Source organism: Capricornis sumatraensis, chromosome 21, assembly GCF_032405125.1.
Source record: "Capricornis sumatraensis isolate serow.1 chromosome 21, serow.2, whole genome shotgun sequence".
Classification (NCBI taxonomy): Eukaryota; Metazoa; Chordata; class Mammalia; order Artiodactyla; family Bovidae; genus Capricornis; species Capricornis sumatraensis.
In genome coordinates this window covers 25,912,945-25,939,810 of record NC_091089.1, presented here as the reverse complement: position 1 = coordinate 25,939,810, position 26,866 = coordinate 25,912,945, and the positions used below count along the sequence as shown (strand labels likewise).

The window sequence follows — 26,866 nt, the reverse complement described above, 5'->3', positions numbered from 1 at the left end:
TCCTCTATGCATAGCACAAAGTTGAAAACACACAGGTGTTCATATTTGGTAAATAAATACAGCTAATAAAAAACCTGTGACTGTCTCAAATACACTTTATCGAAATTAAGAATTCTGCATGACAAACTGAAGTAATGTGCCTAGGTTACACAGCACCATAGTTCTGGTGAACCTAGAACTCCACACCATACTCTCTGGGGACCAAGCCTTGTGTTAGAGACCAGCTTGACTGACTACCTCTCTATAATAAATGGTCATTTTCCTTTTAAAATTTCAAAGATATTCTCATAAGTCAATGTAGAAAAATGGATAATAAGGGATTTTATTACTTGTCATTTGTTTTTATCTGAAAAGCTCTTTCTCATCTATGATACTCTGAAACCTCTCCTAAATCTATACCAACTCCTGCTCTATGATACCTAGTGAATTAGAGGCATTGATCACAAACACAAAGAGTTTGGCTTTCACAGAGGCTTCTCAAAGGTACAAATAAAATAGTTTCAGAAAAGTTCTAGTACTTGTCCACTCAAGTACATAAAAATATTAAGAAATTTTAAAAATATATTGTAAAAACTACTTCTAGGTACAAGTACTCAATCAAGCTGAGGTGGAATAAAGTTCAAAAACCACTGATTTTTAATTTCCAGCCATAAATACCTAACACTGGCATAATATCATCCATCGATAAAGCCAAGCTGAATCCAAAAGTTCATGTTAACCATCCATAAGACAGACACACAAATATACCGAGTACACAAAAGCTTTATTTTTCACATAAGAAGTTTCATTCCCTGATCTTTGTTTTCAAGGCCTGCTATTTGTAAACTATTGGTATGAAAATGATACTACTTAGATGGATCCATTCATTTCCTTTCGTTCCAGAGAAAGGCATTCTCATATGCCATCTAAAGCAACCATTGGTGCTTCAGTTCAAGACTTGATTAACCTTAGATCTGCTTCAGCAGTAACAGAAAGAAAACACACAAGAATGGGACGCTGATTCTTGCTGGTGTTCACTCATGTGACCCTCCTTTTCTAGGACGTGGTACCACACGGGCCTGTGAGCACTAGTCTCACAAGGTATTCCTTATTGAATCAACAAAGGGGATAAATACTTCAGGAAGATGAAAAGGAGCAAAAACAAACAAGCAAACAAAAACCCCTTGGACCTGATGTTATGGAAAAAATTAAAAAGACACTAAGATGAAAAAAAAAATCGTGTCATGGTTTACATGTGGGATTTGGATGGAATCTAGGGCTGTGTTTTAATTCAAAACTCACCATCTCAAAACCACTTCTTTTCATCCGCCTGCAGGACTTGAGGTAAGTACGTATGCGTTTTCGGGCACGCTCTTGATATTCAGGGAATTGTCGCCTGCATGAGTCAATGATAGCCTGGATCTTTTCTTTGGGCTGCTTAGAGATTGGGACCATTCGGTCCAAGTTTTCATCTACAAACAGCCTGACAAACATCTGTTGGCAAGAGGGAGACAGAGGAGAAGGGTTTGGAGGGCTGCTCTCTGCTGTTCCTAGCTTCCTGTCTTGATTACCGATAGGAAAATACTCTTTTCTGGTTTATGCACTGGAGAACTTTGCAATGGAAAGCCAGAAATTTTAAGCAAACACCCTTTAAAGACTTTCTAAATGGTTGGATTAAAAAATAGAGAGAGAAAGAGAGAGAGAGAGGCAGACAGACAGACAGACAGAGACAGAAAAATATAGACTATTACGTAGGAAAAAATCAAGAAATAACAGTAGACTGTGACAATTAAGCACCCCGTAAATTCTCTATTAATAATAAAAATGACTGTTACATTGCTACACTGCACAGTATACTAATCTCAGAAAACAAACAACAGATTCTTTTGTCATGCATAATTAGGTAAGCTTGGAAAGCAAAAAAAAAAAAAAAAAAAATAACAAAAACAAAAAATAACGGATGACGGGCCGGCTCTTCTGGGGCATAAGCTGAGGCCCCCTTCATCCGCTAGGTAAACATGCATACTCACACAACACAACTGCAGTTTTCAGCTCACATTTGGCTTTAAAATTCTAAACAAAACACAGCAATTCTGGTGTCTGGTTGGCAAAGAGTGTTTCATGTACTTTTTAAATCCTTCTGTAAATTAAACAAACATGTCTCTAAAATATCCACATTTACCAACAAGCAACAACATGAAAGTGAAGGGGTAAAAATCCAGCCACATGGGGAGGGTGGCAAGACTCACATTAAAAGCTTTTAGCCGCTCAGCCTCCACGCCATCTGTTTCGTTAGCTTTCTCAGAATCTTCGTGGTCATCGTGGTCATCTTCATCCTCATCTCCCCTGTTTAGAGACAGATCCTCAGCACCCCGATCCACACTCTCATTTTTGCCTGAGTCGTAGCTTGAATAGCTATGCGCAGGGGACTGAAAAGAAAAGAAGAAATTGCTGCTTTGAAATTCCTTGCATGAGCTAATAAATTTTGTTTTGCTTTTAATGTCAACCGTTTCTCAAAACTTCAGTTTAAATAAGCTGATAATTCTAGAGCTGTGGCTATTTTCACTTATATCAAAATTAACTTAAATGAAATCAAATTAAAACTTCATTTCTTCTGTCACACCATTCACATGGTGAGTGCTCAATAGCCACATAGAACATTTCTGTCACTGCAGAAAGATTTATTGAATTTAGCTTTTTGAGAGCGATTACTGTTTCCATTCAATATACATATTGCAGAACAAAAAACAACCTGCAATCAGTTTTGTAAAGGAATCGTTGAATCACATATTCTTGGAATAGAGATGACATCAGAGCTTAGTCCACCTAACTGCATTAGTATTCTTGAAACAGATTAGGGAACTGAGGGGTAGGTATATTTCACGGATTTGCCCAACAAGGACTATACAAAATATTGATGCTAGGATTGCTAGGACAACATGTTTTCAGGGCACTTTATAATTTGTCTATGAGTCTAAAGATGGCATCTGATTTTGGTTTAGAAAAAAGTAATTAGGTTTCCTTCTAATCATTTGTCAAGCTTAGTGCTTCGTAATGTACTAATGAAGGCCAACCAAGACAATTTTCACAAACGTAGATAATTGTGTCCAAGACCAACTATGGGTCCTGCTGCGATATTCTTTACTTCCTTGTTAGCTGAGCATCTGTTCCAATCCTGTGGGCACCAACCTCTTCTACCCTAGGTATCACTGCTTCAAACCTTCAGATCCAGATGAAGAAAGTATGCCTGTAACTAAAATCAAGTTGAGTCTAGCAGAGCTAAGAAGAATAGAAACAGTCCTGGGAAATCATTTGAGCATCTAGATTCAACAGTGCTGGAAATGAAATGAACTCAAGGATCTTTCCAGCTGTGTGATATTATATCCTTTTAACCACCCCTTTATATTTTTGCTTAAATCTGAGTTTCAATCATTTGCAGTGGAGCTTGGAGTAGTACAGAAACCAGTCATTCCTGGGTCAGATTAACAACCCCAAGTTTCATATATGATAACTTAGATACCCGGGTCACCCCAGCTGGTATGTATAATTTCTGTAAAGAACAGAAACTGTTCTGAAATCTAACAGCAAAGTCAAATACTTTTGAAAGACCTTTACAATGGGAAATTTTAAATCATTAGCCTTCAAAACTGCCTCCATGCAATGACAACATAGGTGTTGAATGCTTTAAGGACTGCACTACTATATTATTACCATAAAATCAGAGAGAACAAAACTAAGATAGATCACTGGCATTAAAAGTAGAGTTACAATTTAAAATAAAGCCTATTTTTATAGTTCAGATCATTAACAAGGTAGAATCACCTAATCAAATATAAGGCACATATTCCATAGGTTTGAAAACTACACCATATATGCCTTTTAAATGGTAATATTTTAAAAGTGTTATAATACACTTATCTGAATATTAATATGCTGGGCTAATTTATTCTTTCTAGATGTGATGTGAGACACACAAGCTGGCAGTCTACTACAGATAGTACCACTTAGCACCATGAAGGATGTTCATGGACCGCCCTAGGCAATCAAGGGAAAAAAACCCATGTTAGACCTGAGAATTTTCAGGATCTAAACCGAGAACATAATCAATGTTGTTGTTGTCTTTAAATCTTTGACAAAACAAACTAAAATTTTTGTAACTCTGAATTCTCTTTCGCAGATGGTATGCCATTTCTTGCCTGTCTCACTGTTGAAGATCTAAAAGCTTTCAAGGCTAACTGGATTAAGTTCAATTTCCACAGATTCCCACTTCAACCTCAGTCTATTTGAGTCTTTCCTTTCACTGTAAACTCTTAATATTCAATGGCTTTTGACGCTGTTAAATACCACCATTGGCTTTTGACACTGTTAAATACCACCATTGGCTTTTGACGCTGTTAAATACCACCATTGGCTTTTGACGCTGTTAAATACCACCATTGGCTTTTGACGCTGTTAAATACCACCATTGGCTTTTGACGCTGTTAAATACCACCATTGTGCTGTACATTTCTTTTCATGTTGATATTCTTTTTTTTTTTTTTCCCTCAAGCTAGACTGAGACAGGAATCAAAACATATCCTACTTTTTCCTCATAGCATCTAAGAAAGGTTCTCTACAGAGTTGGAGCTTAAGGTAGTTTTTCTTTTTCTGCAAAGCCGTTGGTCTTAAAATATGGGGGAGTGAAGACAAGCCATAGATGGAAAGAAAATATTTGCCAATGGCACATCTGCTAAAGGACAGTTATCCAAAATAAACAAAGAACACTAAAAGCTAAACAATAAGAAAACAACTTGATTAAAATATGGGCCAGTGATACCTCACCCAAGAAGATATACAGATGGCAAATAGGCACATGAAAAGATGCTTCACATCATATGCATTGAGGAAATGCAAACTGAAGCAACAAAGGGATATCACTATACATGTATAAAAATGGTCAAAATCTGAAACACTGATAACACTAAATGCTGGAGAGGATGTGGAACCACAAGCCTCATGCATTGCTGGAAGACAGTTTGCTTTTTCTTCTGAAACTAAACATATTCATCATGTGATTTAGCAATTGTGCTCCTTGGTATTTACCCAAGGAATTAAAATTTGTGTCTACACAAAACCTGCACAATAATGTTTCAAACAGCTTTATTTATAATTGCCAAAACCTGGAAATAACCAAGATGTGCTTCAATGAGTGAATGAATAAACTGTGGTTGATCCAGATAATGAAATAATATTTAATACTAAAAGAAATGAGCTATCCAGCCACGAAAAGACACAGAAGAATCTTAAATATATATTACTAAGTGTGTCTCCTGGGTGGTGCTAGTGGTAAAGAAACTGCTGGCCAGTTCAGGAGACATAAAAGACATGAGTCTGATCTCTGGGTCGAGAAGGAGGGTGTGGCAACCCATTCCAGTATTCTTGCCTGGAGAATTCCATGGACAGAGGAGCCTGATGGGCTCCATAGGGTGATACAGAGTCTGACATAACTGAAGCACAAGTGAAATAAACCAATGGAAAAGGCTATATATTGTATGATTTCAACTATATGACATCCTAGAAGAGGCAAAACTAGAGACAATTAAAAAAAAAATCAATAGTTGCCATGGCTTAGGGGACGGGGAGGGATGAATAGATAGAGCAACGAAGACTTTTAGGGCCATGAAAATATTCTGTATGATACTACACTAGTGGATACAAGCCATTCTACATTTGTACAAATCCAAGGAATGTACACTTCCATGAGTGAACCTGAATATAAACTACTGACTTTGGATAACTATAATTCACCAGTGTAGGTTCATCAATTGTATTAATAACATGTGTGCTGCTCTGGTAAATAATGCTGGAAACAGGGAAAATTAGAGGGAAGTGGGAATATGGGAAATCTCTATACCTTCCTCTCAGTTTTGCTGTGAATCTAAAACTGCTCTAAAAATAGTCCTTTTTAACAAATGGGAGAATATGGGTATTGGGGTGATAATATAAAATCAAGCAACAAAAATTACTATAGGCCTTCTAATAACCCACATAAAATATAGCAGTCATTGCCCCATAAACCTGTCTCATTTCAATAAAAACTCTGGATGATCATTCCCTAAAAAAATCTCCATTTTAGGAACAATCATTTTCACTTCCATGTGTAAATCCAAAAAATCCAAATTAGATCTTTAAAAATACAAAGAAGCATAACAGGCCTGATGGAAGAGACACACCTGCTTATCCAAAAAACACAGGTGTTGGTTTATGGGGACAAGATTAGATTTTTGTCTTAGTTGCATATTTCATTCATTATCTTGAGATAACACATGACCATCCTTCTTGAAAATATATTTGCACTTTCCTTTTCTCACATTTTTGTACCCAAATAGAACTGCCAATTCTAGACCTAGAAAAATCCCCACAAAGAGGAAGATTAACCTTATTTTTAAGGAAATTTTGCTTACTCTGTGTTCAGAGCATTTTTAATCTTTATTTAATGACATTTTACTCTTTTGATGCAATTATAGATAGGAGTTTGTTCTTAATTTCTCATTCTGAGAGTTTATTATTGTGTATAGAAATGCAACAGATTTCTGTATATTGATTTTCTATTCTGCAACTTCACTGTATTCAGCAAATTACATTTTAAAATATCAGTTACTTCATTGTATATATGTACCACAGCTTTCTTATCCATTCATCTGCTGATGGACATCTAGGTTGTTTCCATATACACAATGGAGTATTACTCAGCCATTAAAAAGAATACATTTGAATCAGTTCTAATGAGATGGATGAAACTGGAGCCGATTATACAGAGTGAAGTAAGCCAGAAAGAAAACCACCAATACAGTATACTGACACATATATATGGAATTTAGAATGATGGTAACGATAACCCTGTACACGAGACAGCAAAAGAGACACAGATGTATAGAACGGACTTTTGGACTCTGAGGGAGAGGGAGAGGGTGGGATGATTTGGAAGAATGGCATTGAAACATGTATACTATCATGTAAGAAACAAAGTGCCAGTCTGTGCTCGATACAGGATACAGGATGCTTGGGGCTGGTGCATGGGGATGATCCAGAGAGATGATATGGGGTGGGAGGGGGATTCAGGATTGGGAGCTCATATACACCTGTGGTGGATTCATGTCGATGTATGGCAAAACCAATACAGTATTGTAAAGTAAAATAAAGTAAAAATAAAATTAAAAAAATAAATTTTAAAAATGAAAAAAAAATCAGTTACTTATTCCTGAATCTACTAGCCATTCTTAGCATCATTAAAAGTGTGATTACCTGACACTATGTGCCTTCTGATGTGATGCTAAATGAAGCATTTGTTCTTGCGTATTAGTCACTCAGTCATAACCCGCCAAGCTCCTCTGTCCATGGTATTTTTAAGGCAAGAATACTGGAATGAGTGGGTTGCCATTTCCTCCTCCAGGGGATCGCCCCAACCCAGGGAATGAACTCACATCTCCTGCCTTGGCAGGTGGATGCTTTACCACTGAGCCCCCTGGGAAACCACAAAGTAAACACACAGCATAATTAAAGAAACAAGCTAATGAAAATAAAAACAAGAATTTGAATCAAATCTAACCTCAGTCTAGAATGGCAGTTCTCAAAGTGTGCCTGTTAGGTCAGCACTAATCGCATATCCTGGGAACTGATCAGAAATGGACATTATTTCTACCATTCTAGATCACCTGAATCAGACACTTTGGGGCTAGACACATAATCTGTGTTTTATTAATAAAATGCCTTTAAGGGGGATTCTGTTGTAGCTCAAGTTTAAGAACCACTGGTCTGAAGTTGGGCTTCCCTTGTAGTGCAGTTGGTAAAGAACCTGCCTGCAGTGCAAGAGTCCCATGTTCGATTCCTGGGTTGGGAAGATCCCCTGCAGAAGGAAATAGCAACTCACTCCAGTATTATTGCCTGGGAAATCTCATGGACAGAGGAACCTGGCAGGCTAAGTCCATGGAGTCGCAAGGGATCAGACATGACTTAGCGACTAAACCACCACAGTTTGAAACTAACTTCTAATAAGACAATAATAGTAAGACATGAGACACAAGAAAAAGCAGACTGATAAATCCAAAATATGAAACACTGTATAGAACTGACTTTGGTGTAGCAATATCGTAGTGACACAGGGAAAAAGTGACATATTAGAAGGGACTTAAAAGGTTTAATAAAGTGAAAGGCGTTGAATTTGCTTATATTGTGATTCAAATAAACTTAATGCAAAAAGACAATTTTGAGAAAATTGGGAATATTTGACTATGGATGAGATTAGATGATTACATTGCATACTTTTTGTTATATGTGATGACCTAACATTTGGATAAGCAAATATTTATCTAAGAAAAGGGGCTACCCAGATGGCTCAATGGTAAAGAATCCACATACAGTTTTGATCCCTGGGTCCAGATGATCTCCTGGAGGAGGACACAGCAACTTACTCCAGTATTTGTGCCTGGAAAATCCCATGGGCAGAGGAGCCCAGAAGACAGTCCAGGAAGTGACAAAGAGTCAGACATAACTGAGCATACATGCACCTGAGAAAATGTCCACATTTGTTAGAGGCAGAAAGGGATGAAATGCCATAGATATCTGGGATCTGCTTTTAAGCACAGTGGAAAAAAAGTTTAAAAAGTAAAAAAAAGAAAAAACAACTTAAGCACTGAATTTAGGTGATAGATATTAGCAGTTCTATGTATCAGTTCAGTTGCTCACTTGCTCTTTGTGTCCGACTCTTTGCGACCCCATGAACCATAGCACACCAGGTCACCCCTGTCCATCACCAACTCCCAGAGTCCACCCAAACCCATGTCCATTGAGTTGGTGATGCCATCCAACCATCTCATCCTCTGTCGTTCCCTTCTCCTCCTGCCCTCAATCTTTCCCAGCATCAGGGTCTTTTCAAATGAGTCAGCTCTTCACATGAGATGGCCAAAGTATTGGAGTTTCAGCTTCAACATCAGTCCTTCCAATGAACACCCAGGACTGATCTCCTTTAGGATGGACTGGTTGGAGCTCCTTGCAGTCCAAGGGACTCTCAAGAGTCTCCTCCAACACTGCAGTTCAAAAGCATCAATTCTTCTGCACTCAGCTTTCTTTATAGCCCAACTCTCACATCCATACATGACCACTGGAAAAACCATAGCCTTGACTAGATGGACCTTTGTTGACAAAGTAATGTCTCTGTTTTTTAATATGCTATCTAGGTCGGTCATAACTTTCCTTCCAAGGACTAAGTGTCTTTTAATTTCATGGCTGCAATCACCATCTGTAGTGATTTTGGAGCCCCCCAAAATAAAGTCTGACACTGTTTCCACTGCTTCCCCATCTATTTGCCATGAGGTGACAGGACCAGATAGGGTTGCCAGAAAGTTCATTCAAGTTTTCTCATGGCATCGTATGGAAAAATCCAAGTGAACTTTTGGCCAACTCAATATTATATTCTCTATTTTAAATAATTTTATACTTTAAAAATGAATATTAAAATGTAACAAATTTTAAATTATTTTATATCGCCTCTATTTTGAATATTTTTAGGTGACAGTCATTTGTTCAACATTTAAAGAAGGACTGCTTAATACATAGAGAGTTGTTTTGCCCCATAGCATTGAATACATACAAGTTTTTTGAGTTTCAGTTATATTTTCAGTATAACTGAAAGTTATAAAGTTTGGAGAGGGAGTGCATTTGAAAAATTAGATAAGAAAGTGAATATTTAATTAAAATGAGAAAAGCCACAGTAAATGACAAGATTCTAAAAAGTCTATAAATGCTACAAACATCACAAATGGCAGAAATATAGTATTTTAAAAATTAAATAACTCCCTGGCCCATATTTGTTGTCTTTCCACATTTCTTGGCTGCATGTTCTTTGATTGCTTCTTCATATGACAATGATTTTGCATTACCATATTCTACAGAGAGAATAGGAAAAAAAGACAGTATTTAGCATATCTGATGGAAATGTGTCTTTTACTATTGACAGTTTAGAAATTTTCCTTTGCTCTTCAAATTAAATATTGCTAATATCATGCAAATTGTTATACTGTTTTCAGCTGAGGAAGCTCTTAATTAAGTTCCTTTCATATGTAGGGCATCTCAAGTTTTCCTGGGAAATGACTGACTTCATTAAAATGACATTTATGAGTTTTATGTTTTCTTCATTGATATCAGTATTTTCTGTCAAATCCAATGTGAAATTTAAATCTTCTAACATGTGAATAAATTCATTTCTCTTCATTAACTGTATTTGTCTTACTCCCAAGGAAATACTATCTTTAGTAAGACCTGAAAAATGTTATTACAAGTCACTTACTTCTCAGTGTCAAAATGTCTATCAATTTCACTTGTCATTTTTGTTGATTTTTTTCATATTTGATTAATGTTTTCTCTGAATTTTCTCTCAGTTATTTAGTAAATAATACAAAGACAACAAAATGATACAGCTTTTATATATTTCAAATTAAGAATCTATAATTTGTCACCTGTTTTATAAAAAAGGTCCAAAAGACCTTTCCGCATGGCAAGTGAAATATCATTTTCCACTGTGTGAATGGTACTCAAACTATCTCTGTATTAATACTTACAACTGCATGTGAATTTGCAATTACACATTTGTATAACCAGGGATTGATTTTTGTTATTTTGTTTATTGGTTTACCATAGTGTATATGCTTTTCCAGTATTGAGGCTAAAAAGGAGACATATTTGACACTTCATTTTGATGCCAAATGTTTGTCCAAAAATTACTTGAAGAGTCTTATGAAATTTTAGATATCTGAAAATCACTCCATTTCATAACCTCTGAAAGGAAATCTCTCTCATTTAATAATTTCAAAAACTCTGGCTACTTTTTTGGCACTTCAAAATGATAGTAAATATTTTTTTCAGGCTTGTTTTTCAAGATACTAGTTGGTTGAGCATGGTGGTTCTCTCATTTTGACATGCATCAGAATCTCCCAAAGGATCTGTTAAGGTACAGAGTACTGCATCTTATTCAGTAGGCCTAGAGTGGGGCCCACGAATTTTTATTTTAACAAGTGCCCAGATGAAGCAGATGCTGCTGGTCTTCATTCACCTGAGTTGCTATAACAAAAGTCCTATTGACTGGGTGTTTTAACAGAAATATTTATTTCTCAGCATTCTAGAGGCTGAGAGGGCTTCCCTTGTGGCTCAGCTGGTAAAGAATCCACCTGCAATGTAGGAGACCTGGGTTCAATCCCTGGGTTGGGAAGATCTCCTGGAGAAGGGAAAGGCTACCCACTTCACTATTCTGACCTAGAGAATTCTATGGACTGTAGAGTCCATGGGGTCGCAAAGAGTTGGACACAGCTGAGCGACTTTCACTTCAGAGGATGAGAAGTCCAAGATCAAGCTGCCATCGGATTTGATGTCTGAGAACCTGCTTCTTGGGTTCACAGGTTATGAAATTTGTTGACAAGAAAAATAACTTAAGATGATGGTTAACTGTTTAATGCCTATTAGTGTTAGTTGCTCAGTCCATGGACTGCAGCCCACCAGGCTCCTCTTTCCATGGAATTCTCTGACTGGGTAGCCATTCCCTTTCTCCAGGGGATCTTTCTGACCCAGGAATCAAACCTGGGTCTCCTGCATTGCAGTCAGATTCCTTACAGTCTGACCCACCAGAGAAGTGTAATACCTTATCCAAGCATACTTGTTAAAATTTTAAAATTAATATAAATAAGAAAAAAGATTATACTACTAAACTCAATAATGTATATTCACAAATATCTAAATAATTTCCAATTAAGATAACACATCAAAAAATTAAATGATAAACATACATTTATCTATTTAAGTTTTTTAATTCTTACATAGAGACAAAAATACTTGGGCTTAGTAACAAAATGTCTTTGTCACATTAAAATTGTACTATGAAAACATATCTAAAAACTGTAAGTTTTTATAATTATGTATTAATAGATTTATTAACTTACAATGTAATCCTAATATACAATTGCCTGCTACCTAATTTTCAGTAGAAAGTAAAGGTTACTAGTAGTAAAAGGTCTATTTTAAAAACACCAAAAATACAGTTCCTGAACTGGGAACACTCAAACCAAAATATGGAGTGAAACTCCAGGGTATACTACTATAAAGCATCTTATATAGTGAGGAGGAAGTGACTGTTTATTCTTTACAGTGATTGGTTATAATATTAGAATTTTCTTAAATGATAATGATAGGAAGTTGGTTAATGCTTTCTTCATTTCAATTTTGGGGAACAGTTTGTTTTGCTTATGATTTTTCAGAGAAATCAGCAAGAACCGACCCAAGTCAAGTTAGTCTCCCCAAATAAGCTAAATTAAGCTTTGCTTGTATGACTAAACTTGTCTTTTGTCTGCTCAGGAAATTTTCAAGCTTGGTTTCCATTTGACTTTTTAATGTTAATGAGAGAGTACGCATTCTTTCTTATAATTAATCTTTAAAATCCAGCATGTGTTTTACACTTACAGCCCATCTCAGACTAGTCATATTTCAGATGTTCAATATCCAACATATTCTATATTTGCATATACTGTAAAATGATCTCTAAATATTACTAACTACAGAGGAACTATGTTCATAAGATAAAGATTCTTTGTTTCCTAGGCAGATTACATTAAAGGTAATAAAAAACCTTTTATAATCTTTTATTTAAAGCAGACCAATAATCTAAGAATTTTGGGGCTTTTTAACAGAGAAAATAAAATGCAAGTTTTGTATTAGTCTATTACTAAACTCATTTTAAAAACCCATAAAAATAAATCTATTCAATTTTAGCCAGCTTTGACCGCACACATAAAATCTCTTTTCCACAAATCTTCTGTAACTGTCTATATCCATTCAGCTTCTGTCCTATTTCTTTTGTTTATTCCAGAATAATCATTTTATTTAGGAAAAAATTACTTTTTCTCCTTTACCGCTCCACCCCCCAAAAACACTACATATCAAAACACAGAAAAAGTCCTTTATACCTTTCCTTATCCAAAAAACATTCTATTTTCTCAAGTTCTTTACATATACAGCTGTTTTCCTTTAAACTACTAGTTTTATTGTATGTACTGATTATAAATTTTATTTACCAGTACCACTGCTAGATGGTGAGTCAGAAGTAGAAAACAGAGCTATTCCTCTAGTTATTTCAAACATAAAACTTTTTATTCTGATTAATACAATTTAATTTATTAGTGATAGGAACAGAGAAGGCAATGGCACCCCACTCCAGTACTCTTGCCTGGAAAATCGCATGGACGGATGAGCCTGGTAGGCTGCAGTCCATGGGGTCGCTAAGAGTCGTTCACGACTGAGAGACTTCACTTTCATTTTTTACTTTCATGCATTGGAGAAGCAAATGGCAACCCACTCCAGTGTTCTTGCCTGGAGAATCCCAGGGATGGGGGAGCCTGGTGGGCTGCCTTCTATGGGGTTGCATAGAGTCGGACACGACTGAAGTGACTTAGCTTAGTGATAGGAAGTCATCTATAAAAGCAGCTTTTCTGAGGATGGAGGATATTAGAAATATGTGAAAAAATCATACTGAGAGACTCAACATTAAACAGATAACAAAGTATCTCAGATCAGTCAGGTCAATCGCTCAGTCAAGTTTGACTCTTTTCGACCCCATGAACTGCAGCACACCAGGCTTCCCTGTCCATCACTAACTCTCAGAGCCTACACAAACTCATATCTATCACATCAATGATACAATCCAACCATCTCATTCTCTGTCTTCCCCTTTCCTTCTGCCTTCAATTTTTCCCAGCATCAGGGTCTTTTCCAATGAGTTGGTTCTTCGCATCAGGTGACCACAGTATTGGAGTTTCAGCTTCAGCATCAGTCCTTCCAGTCAATATTCAGGACTGATTTCCTTTAGGATTGACTGGTTGGATCTTCTTGCAATCCAAGGGACTCTCAAAGAGTCTTTTCCAACACCACAGATAAAAAGTATCAATTCTTTGGCCCTCAGCTATTTTTATAGTCCAACTCTCACATCCATCCATGCCTACTGGAAAAACCATAGCTTTAACTAGATGGACCTTTGTTGGCAAAGTAATATCTCTGCTTTTCAATATGCTATCTAGGTTGGTCATAACTTTTCTTCCAAGGAGTAAGCGTCTTTTAATTTCATGGCAGCAGTCACCATCTGCACTGATTTCGGAGCCCAAGAAAAATAAAGTCTGACACTGTTTCCATTGTTTCTCCATCTTTTTGCCATGAAATGATGGGACCAGATGCCATGATCTTAGTTTTCTGAATGTTGAGTTTTAGCCAACTTTTTCACTCTCCTCTTTTACTTTCATCAAGAGGCTCTCTAGTTCTAGTTCTTCATTTTCTGCCAGAAGGGTGGTGTCATCTGTATATATGAGGTTATTGATATTTTCCAGGAAATCTTGATTCCAGCTTGTGTTTCATCCAGCTCAGCATTTCACATCATGTATACTACATCTAAGTTAAATAAGCAGGGTGACAAAGTACAGCCTTGATGTACTCCTTTTCCTATTTGGAACCAGTCTGTTGTTTCATGCACAGTTCTAACTGTTGCTTCTTGACCTGCATACAGATTTTTCAGGAGGCAGGTCAGGTGGTCTGGTATTCCCATCTCTTGAATAATTTTCCACAGTGATCCACATAGTCAAAGGCTTTGGTATAGTCAATAAAGCAGGAGTAGATGTTTTTCTGGAACTCTCTTGCTTTTCCATGATCCAGCGGATGTTGGCAATTTGATCTCTGGTTCCTCTGCCTTTTCTAAATCCAGCTTGAACATCTGGAAGGTCACGGTTCACATATTGCTGAAGCCTGGCTTGGAAAGCTTTGAGCATTACTTTGCTAGTGTGTAAGATGAGTGCAATTGTGCAGTAGTTTGAGCATTCTTTGGCATTGCGTTTCTTTGGGATTGGAATGAAAACAGACCTTTTCCCATCCTGTGGCCACTGCTGAGTTTTCCAGATTTGCTGGCATACTGAATGCAGCACTTTCACAGTATCATCTTTTAAGATTTGATATAGCTCAACTGAAATTCCATCACCTCTACTAGCTTTGTTTGTAGTGATGCTTCCTAATTATCTCAGATATTAACACACATTTCCAAGCAAAACAAGAGAGAAATATTGATCAGACTACACAAAATCTGATGGAGTGGGGGTAGTGAGGAGAATATAAGCTATCATTCTAAAATGGGTTTGGAACAACTGATTCTCATAAGTGTCTCCTGGAATAATGCCTAGGGTGCCAAAGGTTACTGAAGTTTTTCTGAGACAATAATTGCTCCATCATTGAGCTTATTCCACTCAGAAATAGAAGCCATAAGTCAAAGGTGAAACATTTTATTTAACATGAAGGAATTGCTCCTGAAATAATTTGTTACATATTTTAACCAATGTCTCAAGGTTTTTATTTACAAATGATGACAGAAATATGTGCTAGGAATGACATTTCAGGTTTTTTTCAATCATTTCTTAAGCGATTACACCACTTCTAAGAGAAAGAATCCAAAAAAGTGTGTGTTTTTGAAACTTCTAGAGATATATGCCAGCAATACTGATGCTATCTTTCAGTACAAGGTGAGAATATAATTATATCAGAGCAGTCTTTTGACCTCATAAGCAAAGGTGTGACTCTGTGGTTTAAGTATTATTTCCAAATTTCAAACACAACTATTTAAGTTATTAACCTATCACCCTGAAAGAAAAATCCCCAAAGGGCAAACTTCACCTTCCAATATCTCAGTTAATTCCCACAATTAAAGTAATAAAAGATAAATGTAAGCATCATATTTCAGAACATCTACTGTAAATAACATTTTGTTCAGGGACTTTTAAAAAGAAGAAAAATATTATATATACCATTGATATATTTCCCCTAAATTTACTGTAATATTATCTCATGTTTTTAGCAGAACATTTTTTTTTCTTAGAGTTAAAATTTATTTCAAAGCGAGGCTTGAAAGTAAACTGAAGTCCCAATCATTAATTAAATCACCAACAATTCAGATGATTACAATATTGTAATGGTTTGAAGGCACTATCACTAATTTTAAAGGGAGTGGGGTTTTACAAATATTTTCACAGTATCTGGTAATGATTTCATCATCCTAGGCTTCAAAAAATAAAATAAAAAAAAAACTGATATTTGATAAAATTGCCAAGCCTGGTATTCATTTTAGAATACTTTTAACTTGCATATTAAATATTTAATCTTGTTCACTTGACTTACTTTTAAAGTATTAATAGTAAATGACAGCAATATAATCATCAACAATAGTAATGATAATAACCAAATACAGTAAGTGGGTGATGTATTAGACAGAACAGACCTTTGTTAGTAACCTTAACTTTGAGAAAAATGTGAGTCTTTGCCTAGGGCAGAAGCTCTAAATAAGATAAAATTCTATCAGAGCATCCCAGAAATCTTAACACTGAGGACAAATTTCACTTGAATCCTTGAAATAACATGTCAGCTTTAGGTCTATTCACAGAAGTAGACTTCACTGAATGTCATCCAAATTCAAACATATATACACATATATTTCAATTATATGTTTAATTTTCAGATTTTCAGAAACATGAGACTTTTTTTTTAACCTCTGATCTTTGCTTCTGAAGGGAGGTGTCTAGGAAACGGCTGACCGTAGGACAACAATATGTAACATGTATACAGTTTTAGATTTAATAAATGTAAAATTTGAAAAGTGAGACTTGAATAGACATTATAGCATGCTTGTTCTTAGATTTTTGGAACAAAATTAAAAACAAAATCAAGGCCACATTGTCTTTTCAACAAAATATCAGTAGAGTAACAGGGCAAGAAGACCACAATAACTAGTAAATGAGTGTAATATATATTTATCAGTTATCAACATTTCAGGTTTATTCATACTTAAACAACATATCAGACAATCTTATCCTTTAAAATTGTAAATGAAATTATCTGCACACCTATTTTACCCACCCATTAAATGCCCTAAACACATTATCTGACTCCATATCTAATTAATTACACAATAACATATTACCTCTTTGGGCTTCCTGGGTGGCTCAGATGGTAAAGAATGGTAAAGAATCTGCCTGCAATGCAGGAGACCTGGGTTTGATCCCTGGGTTGGGAAGATTCCCTGGAAAAGGGAATGGCTACCCACTCCAGTATTCTGGCCTGGAGAATCCCCATGGACAGAAGAGCCTGGTGAGCTATAGTTGATGGGGTCACAAAGAGTCGGACATGACTGAGCAACTAAGCACATACTGCCTATTTAAAAAGCCATGAATTATGAGATTTAAAAATATTGTTATATGTTTATAATCTTTTATTTAAAGCCATTGCTCCTAGATATATTTAGAACTTAGAATTATTTTGGATTTAGATACAGCAAGTAGAGCATAAACTATGTAGTCTGAAATATCTCAGGAGCACACCATAAAATATCTTAATGAAAAAGAAAGTGAAAGTTGCTCAATCGTGTCTGACTCTTTGCAACCCCATGGACTATACAGTCCATGGAATTCTCTTTGCCAGAATACTGGAGTGGGTAGCCTTTCCCTTCTCCAGGGAATATTCCCAACCCAGGGATAGAACCCAGGTCTCCCATATTGCAGGCCGATTCTTTACCAGCTGAGCCACAAGGGAAACCCAAATATCTTAATATTACCCCACAAAATCATATGAACACTAAAAAAAAAGAAGATAAAGACTATAAATGACTTCATGTCAACTTGCTTCCCAGGTGGCACAGTGGAAAAGAATTCAACTGCCAATGAAGGAGATGCAAGAGGTGCAGGTTCAATCTCTGGGTTGGCAAGATCCTTTGGAGTAGGAAATGGCAACCCACTGCAGTATTCTTACCTTGAAAATTCCATGGATAGAGGAGCTCAGTGGGCTACAATTCATGGGGTCTCAAAGAGTTGGACATGACTGAGCATGCATGATATAGATACATGTCAATTTAGGTCAGGTTTTTCCAAAAATAAGTCTGCCACAAATTTATGTTAAAAATATTTATTTCTGATAGCCATTTGGTTTTAGAATTGTGGAAAAGGAACTGTGAGTTCATAAAACAATGAAATTCTCAGTGTTTAAATTAGATATTATTTCTAAGCTGTTGGTTCATAAAGCAGTTTTAATATTACAATTATTTAAATGTCTCAAAAACTAGATCCAAATATAGCAAGGATGCTGGCATTCAGTTCAGTTCAGTCGCTCAGTCGTGTCTGACTCTTTGCGACTCCATGAATCGCAGCACGCCAGGCCTCCCTGTCCATCACCAACTCTCAGAGTTAACCATTAAAAAATCTGCAATTAATATGCTAAAAATATAATTTTAAAAGTAGATAACATACAGGAAGAGATCAATAAGATAAGCAGACAGGTGACTTCCAAGAAAGAATTTTAAAAAATAGGTGAGAGACCCACATTCTAGAGCTAAGAACCTTAGCTCTCAGCCCCAAAGGAATTAAACTAGAAATTGATAACAAATTTACATGGAAAATACTCAAATGCTTGAAGATGAAACAACAAACCTCTAAATAACACATGGGTCAAAGAAGAAATCTCAAAAGAAATTTAAAATACTTTGAAATTAATGAAAATGAAGACAACTTATCAAGGTTTGGGGAGGCAGCTAAAGCAGTGGTTAGAAGGAATTTGTGTGTGTATGTGTACATGCACATAGAATGTATATATGAAAAAAGAACAAAGTTCTAAAATCAATTATCCAAATTTTAATCTGAAGAAACTTGAAATATGAGGTAAATCATATCCAAAGTAACCAGAGAAAAGAAATAATAAAAAGTAGAACAGACATCAGTAAAATTGAAAACAGGTAAATAATACAGAAAAATCAATGAAATCAGAATTGGTCCCTTGAGAATATTAGTAAAAAGAATAAGCCTTTAGTCAAGCTAATAGGAGAAACAAAGGCACAAATTACTAATTCCATAAATGAGACAAGCGACATCTATATAGATTCCATACACATCAAAAGGATAATAAAAAGTACTATGAACAACCCAAGGTCCACAGTTTGGTAACCTAGATGAAATGAACTACTTCTTTGAAAGGCACAATCTGCAAAAACTCATATAAAAAAAGACAATCTGAATTAGCTTATAACTATTAGAAATTGAATCAACAAATGATTTTTCTAAAACAGAAAGTGTGATGCCCAGTTATGTTTTACAGGTGAATTCTACTAACATTTAACGAAAAAATAATCCTACTAATTTTCGACAATCACTTCAAGAAGATGAAAGCGGAGAGATTATTTCCTGGTTCATTCAATGAGACCAATATTTCCATAACACACAAAAGTACAATAGGAAAACAAATGACAAGATAACAACAAAGCAATATCTCTTTTAAATTTAGATGCAAAAATCTTCAGCAAGTTATTACCAAACTGAATCCAACAATGTGTAAAAAAGAATTATACAGCATGATCAAGTTGTATCTATCTCAGATATGAAAAGTGAATTCAACATTTGCAAATCAGTTAAGGTAATCCATCCCACGAACAGACCAATTACATGAAAAGAAAAAATAAACAATCATGTCAATAGATGTAGAAAAAGCACTGGACAACATCTAACAGCCATTCATGTTACAAACTCTTAGCAAATGAAAAGTAGAGGAAAACTTCCTCAACTTAATTTAAAAAAAAACTACAAAAACCCTACAGCTGACATCACCACACTTAATGGTGAGAAACTAGCTTTCCAGATGAGATCAGGAATAAGGCAAGGATATTCCCTCTCACTGTTCCTTTCCAATATTATATTTCTAAATCTATCTTTGTTCACAGTTGACATAGTTGTCTATAGAAAATCTAAATCTAAAAATTTGACAAAAAGCTTCTGGCACTAATAAGCAATTATAGTAAGCTTACAAAATTAACATAAAAAGTCAATTATTTCCTATTAAAAGCAAGGCAAAAATGGAATTCAAAATTAAAAATACAGAGGACCAAAATAAATGAAATACTTAGTTATAAATGTAACAATATGTGTAAGACCTATATGAGGAAAACTACAATGAAAGAAACGAAAAAAATGTAAATTGAGGGATATTATACTTTCATTTATCAGATTCAGTATGATCAAGGAGTCAGTTCTTCGCTTCATCTACAGATTCAATGCAGTCCCAATCAAAATCCTAACAAGTTACTTTTTGATTATCAACTAACTGATTCTAAAGTTTACATTGAAAGACAAATGACACAGTGGAGACTATTCAGTACTGAAGAACTAAGTCAGAGCACTGACATATTTTGACTTCAATGTTTACTCTAAAGCTACAGTAGTCAACACTGGTAAAAGAATACACAGATCGATCAACAGATGGAAAGTTCAGAAAGAGATTCACATAAACATGGTCAACAGATTTTTGACAAAGAAGTAAAGACAATACAATGAAGAAAAGATAGACTTTTCTTCAAATGGTGCAGAAACAACTAGACATTGACATGTAACAAAAATTTAGATGCAGATCTTATACATTTAACAAACCTTAATTCAAAATGGATCACAGACCTAAATGTAAAATGTGGAACTATGAATCTCCTACGACAAGTCACAAGATGGCAGAGTAGAAGGATGCGGGTTCATCTAATCCTGCGAGAACTTCAAAATTACAACTGGCTGTTGAACAACCAACAGGAGAATGTTGGATCCCACCAAAAAAAGATACCCCACATCCAAGGGCAAAGGAGAAGCCCCAGCAAGATGGTAGAATCAAACCTCATGCCTGCCAGAGACTCTCGGAGGGCTCAAAAACAAAACCTTGTAAACATCAGAAGACACCACAGAGACTGAGCCAGACCTGCCTTTGATTGTTTGAATGTCCCCTGCGGAGGTAAGGGTCAGTAGTGGCATGCCACAGGGACAGGTGCTCTGGGTGCAGCAGACCTGGGTGTGGCATAAGCCCTCTTGGAGAAGCCTGCCATTGACCCTACCACAGAGCTGCCAGAACTTACATAGGATTGGGGAAATGGACTCTTGGAGGGCACAAACAAAACCTTGTGCAAACCAGGACCCAGGAGAAAGGAGCAGTGATCACACAAGAGACTGACCCAGACTTGACTGTGAATGTCCAGGAGTCTCCAACGGAGTTGTGGGTGGGCAGTGGCCTGCTGCAGGGTTGGGGGAACTGAGTGTGTCAGCACATGCACGGGATCTTTTGAAGGAGGTTGTCATTATCTTCAATCAGTTCAGTTCAGTTCAGTCGCTTAGTCATGTCCAACTCTTTGTGATCCCATGGACTGCAGCACAACAGGCCTCCCTGTCCATCACTAACTCCCGAGTTTACTTAAACTCATATCCACAGAGTTGGTGAAGCCATCCAACCATCTCATCCTCTGTCGTCCACTTCCGCCTTCAATCTTTCCCAGCATCAGGGTCTTTTCGAAAGAGTCAGTTCTTTGAATCAGGTGGCCAAAGTATTGGAGTTTCAGCTTCAACATCAGTCCTTCCAAAGAATATTCAGGACTGATTTCCTTCAGGATGGACTGGTTGGATCTCCTTGAGGTCCCAGGGACTCTCAAGAGTCTTCTCCAACACCACAGATAAAAAGATATCAATTTTTGGCACTCAGCGTGCTTTATAGTCCAACTCTCACATCCGTACATAGCCTTAACTAGATGGACCTTAGTTGGCAAAGCAAATTTCTGCTTTTTAATAAGCTGTCTAGGTTGGTCATAGCTTTTCTTCCAAGGAATAAGCATCTTTTAATTTCATGGCTACAGTCACCATCTGCAGTGATTTTGGAGCCCCCCAAAATAAAGTCTGACAACGTTTCAACTGTTTCCCCATCTATTTGCCAAGAAGTGATGGGACTGAAGGCCATGATCTTAGTTTTCTGAATGTTGAGCTTTAAGCCAACTTTTTCACTTTCCTCTTTCACTTTCATCAAGAGGCTCTTCAGTTCCTTTTCACTTTCTGCCATAAGGGTGGTGTCATCTGCATATCAGAAGTTATTGATATTTCTCCCAGCTATCTTGATTCCAGCTTTTGTTCCATCCAGCCCATTGATCTCATGATGTACCCTGTATATAAGTTAAATAAGTAGGGTGACAATATACAGCCTTGAAGTACTCCTTTTCCTATTTGGAACCATGTTCTTTCATATCCAGTTCTAACTGTTGCTTCCTGACCAGCATACAGATTTCTCAAGAGGCAGCTCAGGTGGTCTGGTATTCCCATCTCTTGAAGAATTTCCAGTTTGTTGTGATCCACACAGTCAAAGGCTTTGGCATAGTCAATAAAGCAGAAATGTAAGTTTCTCTGAAACTCTGTTGCTTTTTCAACGATCCAGCAGATGTTGGCAATTTGATCTCTGGTTCCTCTGCCTTTTCTAAAACCAGCATAAACATCTGGAATTTCACAGCTCACGTATTGTTGAAGCCTGGCTTGGAGAATTTTTAGCATTACTTTAGCATAACTAGCGTGTGAGATGAGTACAACTGTGTGGTAGTTTGAGCATTCTTTGGCATTGACTTTCTTTGGGATTGGAATGAAAACTGACCTTTTCCAGTCCTGTGGCCACTGCTGAGTTTTTCAAATTTGATGGCATATTGAGTACAGTACTTTCACAGCATCATCTTTTAGGATTTGAAATAGCTCAACTGTAATTCCATCACCTCCTATAGCTTTGTTCATAGTGATGCTTCCTAAAGCCAACCTGACTTCACATTCCATGATGTCTGGCTCTAGGTGAGTGATCATACCATTGTGATTATCTGGGTCATGAAGATCTGTTTTGTATAGTCTTTCTGTGTATTCTTGCCACCTCTTCTTAATATCTTGCTTCTGTTAGGTCCATACCATCTCTGTCCTTTATTGAGCCCATCTTTACATGAAATTTTCCCTTGGTATCTCTACTTTTCTTGAAGAGACCTCTAGTTTTTCCCATTCTATTGTTTTCCTCTATTTCTTTGCACTGATCACTGAGGAAGTCTTTCTTATATCTCCTTGCTATTCTTTGGAACTCTGCATTCAAATGGGCATACCTTCATTACCTCCTCCATACTTTGGTCTCAGGTTAACAACAGGGAGGGAACACAGCCCCGCCCATTAACAGAAAATTGGATTAAAGACTTACTGAGCATGGCCCCGCACATCAGAACAAGACCCTGTTCAGTTCAGTTCAGCTGCTCAGTCATGTCCGACTCTTCACAACCCCATGAATCAGAGCACGCCAAGCCTCCCTGTCTATCAGCAACTCAAACTCATGTCCATTGAGTCAGTGATGCCATCAAGCCATCTCATCCTCTGTCATCCCCCTCTCCTCCTGCCCTCAATCCCTCCCAGCATCAGGGTCTTTTCCAATAAGTCAACTCTTCACATGAGGTGGCCAAAGTATTGGAGTTTCAGCTTTAGCATCAGTCCTTCCAATGAACACCCAGGACTGATCTCCTTTAGGATGGACTGGTTGGATCTCCTTGCAGTCCAAGGGACTCTCAAGAGTCTTCTCCAGCACCACAGTTCAAAAGCATCAATTCTTCAGTGCTCTGCTTTCTTTATGGTCCAACTCTCACATCCATACGTGACCACTGGAAAAACCATAGCCTTGACTAGATATAAGTGAAATAAGTAGGGTGACAATATACAGCCTTGAAGTACTCCTTTTCCTATTTGGAACCATGTTCTTCCATATTCAGTTCTAAATGTTGCTTACTGACCTGCTTTGTTGGCAAAGTAATATCTCTGCTTTTCAATATGCTCTCTAGATTGGTCATAACTTTTCTTCCAAGGAGTAAGCGTCTTTTAATTTCATAGCTGCAGTCACCATCTGCAGTGATTTTGGAGCCCCCCAAAATAAAGTCTGACAATGTTTCAACTGTTTCCCCATCTATTTGCCAAGAAGTGATGGGACTGAAGGCCATGATCTTAGTTTTCTGAATGTTGAGCTTTACGCCACCTTTTTCACTCTCCTGTTTCATTTTCATCAAAGGCTTTTTAGTTCCTCTTTACTTTCTGCCATAAGGGTGGTGTCATCTGCATTTCTGAGGTTATTGATATTTCTCCTGGCAATCTTGATTCTAGCTTGCCCTTCTTCCAGCCCAGTGTTCCTCATGACGTACTCTGCATATAAGTTAAATAAGCAGGGTGACAATATACAGCCTTGACTTACTCCTTTTCCTATTTTCCTGTCAGTTTCCCCCATAATCAGTCTCTTCTATCAGAAAGCTTCCCTAAGCCTGTTATCCTTATCCCTAAGAGAGCAGATAGAAAATCAAAACCACAGAAAACTAATCAAATTGATTAAAGGACCACAGCCTTGTCTAACTCAAGGAAACTATGAGCCATGCCCTGTAGGGCCACACATAATGGAGGGGTCATGGTGGAGAGTTCTGACAAATGTGGTCCACTGAAGAAGGGAATGGCAAACCACTTCAGCATTCTTGCCTTGAGAACCCCATGAACAATATGAAAAGGCAAAAAGATAGGACAGTGAAAGATGAACTCCCCAGGACAGTAGGTGCTCAATATGCTAGTGGAGATCAGTGGAGAAACAACTCCAGAAAGAATGAAGAGACAGAACCAAAGTAAAATAACACCCAGTTGTGGATGTGACTGATGATCAAAGCAAAGTCCAAAGCTGTCAAGAACAATACTGCATAGGAACCTGAATGTTAGGTCCATGAATCAAGGTGCATTGGAAGTGGTCAAACAGGAGATAGCAAGAGTGAATATTGACATTTTAGGAATCAGTGAACTAAAATGGACTGGAATGGGCAAATTTAACTCAGATGATCATTGTATCTACTACTGTGGGCAAGAATCCCTTGGAAGAAATGGAGTAGGCCTCAGTCAACAAAATAGTCTAAAATGCAGTACTTGGTCCAATCTCAAAAGCGACAGAATGATCTCTGTTTGTTTCCCAGGCAAAACATTCAGTATTACAGTAATCCAAGTCTATGACTCAACCAGTAATGCTGAAGAAGGTGAAGTTGAAGGGTTTTATGAAGACCTACAAGACCTTCTAGAAGTAACACCCAAAAAAGATGTCCTTTTCATCATAGGGGACTGGAACACAAAAGTAGGAAATCAAGAGATACCTGTAGTAACAGGCAAATTTGGCCTTGGTGTACAAAATGAAGCAGGTCAAAAGCTAACAGAGTTTTGTCAAGAGAATGCAGCGGTCATAGCAAACACCTACAAGAGTCTTCCTACAAGAGAAGACTCTACACATGGACATCACCAGATGGTCAATACCAAAATCAGATTGATTTTAGCCAAAGATGGAGAAGCTCTATACAGTCAGCAAAAACAAGACTGGGAGCTGACTGGGGTTCATGTCATGTCATGAACTCTTTATTGCAAAATTCAAACTTAAATTGAAGAAAGAAGGGAAAACCACTAGACTATTCAGGTATGACCTAAACCAAATGCCTTATGGTTATACAGTGGAAGTGACAAGTAGATTCAAGGGATTAGATTTGATAGAGTGTCTGAAGAACTATGGACATAGGTTCATGACATTGTAAAGGAGGAAGTGATCAAGACCATCCTCAATAAAAAGAAATGCAAAAAGGCAAAATGTTTTTCTGAGGCGGCCTTACAAATACCTGAAAAAAGAAGAGAAGTGAAAGGCAAAGTAGACAAGGCAAGATATAACCATTTGAATGCAGAGTTCCAAAGAATAGCAAGGAGAGATAAGAAAGCCTTCCTCAGTGATCAGTGAGAAGAAATAGAGAAAAACAACAATGTTTTCTATAGACTCGAGATCTTTTCAAGGAAATTAGAGATACCAAGGGAACATTTTATGCAAAGATGGGAACAAAAAGGGCAGAAATGGTATAGACCTTAGAGAAGCAAACAATATTAAGAAGAGGTGGCAAGAATACACAGAATTATATTAAAAAGATGTTCATGACCCAGATAACCATGATGGTGTGATCACTGGATTAGAACCAGATATCCTGAGTGGGAAGTCAAGTGGGCCTTAGGAAGCATCATTACAAACAAAGCTAGTGGAGGTGATGAAATTCCAGTTGAGCTATTGCAAATCCTAAAAGATAATACTGTGAAAGTACGGCACTAAATATGCCAGCAAATTTGAAAAACTCAGCAGTGGCCAGGGAACTGGAATAGGTCAGTTTTCATTCTAATCCCAAAGAAAGGCAATGCCAAATAATGTTCAAACTACTGCACAATTACACTCATCTCACACACTAGCAAAGTAATGCTTAAAATTCTCCAAGCCAGGCTTCAACAGTACTTGAATCATGAACGTCCAGATGTTCAAGTTGGATTTACAAATGCAAAGGAACCAGAGATCAAATTGCCAACACTGGCTGGATCATTGAAAAAGTAAGAGAGTTCTAGAAAAATATCTACTTCTGCTTTATTGACTACACCAAAGCCTTTGACTGTGTGGATCACAACCACCTGTGGAAAATTCTTAAAGAGATGGGAATACCAGACCAGCTGACCTGCCTCCTGAGAAATCTGTATGCAGGTCAGGAAGCAACAGTTAGAACTGGACAACAACGGACTGGTTCCAAAGAGGAAAAGGAGTACGTCAAGGCCGTATATTGTCACCCTGCTTATTTAACTTATATGCAGAGTACATCATGAGAAATCCAGGCTGGATGAAGCACAAGCTGAAATCAAGATGTCCAAGAGAAATATCCATAACCTCAGATATGCAGCTGATACCACCCTTTGGCAGAAAGCAGAGAGGAACTGAAGAGCCTCTTGATGAAAGTGAAAGAGGAGAGTGAAAAAGCTGGCTTAAAACTCAACACTCAAAAAATGAAGATCATGGCATCTGGTCCCGTCACTTCATGGCAAATAGACGGGGAAACAATGGAAACAGTGAGAGACTTTATTTTTGGGGGCTCCAAAATCACTGCAGATGGTGACTGCAGCTATGAAATTAAAAGACA

General features: G+C 37.1%; 1 protein-coding gene across 7 annotated transcripts in view; it reads right to left on the bottom strand.

Moving 5' to 3' along the window:
* The window catches only part of NOL4 (nucleolar protein 4), a 470,394-nt gene that overhangs the window by 132,789 nt on the left and 310,739 nt on the right, over window positions 1-26,866 (bottom strand). For 4 of the 7 annotated variants that reach the window (XM_068993684.1, XM_068993685.1, XM_068993686.1 and 1 more), the window contains one exon: window positions 2,229-2,408. In XM_068993684.1, the coding sequence (XP_068849785.1) occupies window positions 2,229-2,408 (180 nt within the window). Of the gene's footprint in view, window positions 1-1,281; window positions 1,474-2,228; window positions 2,409-26,866 lie in introns of all 7 variants that reach the window. The other 3 variants (XM_068993682.1, XM_068993683.1, XM_068993687.1) reach the window with 1 other exon arrangement.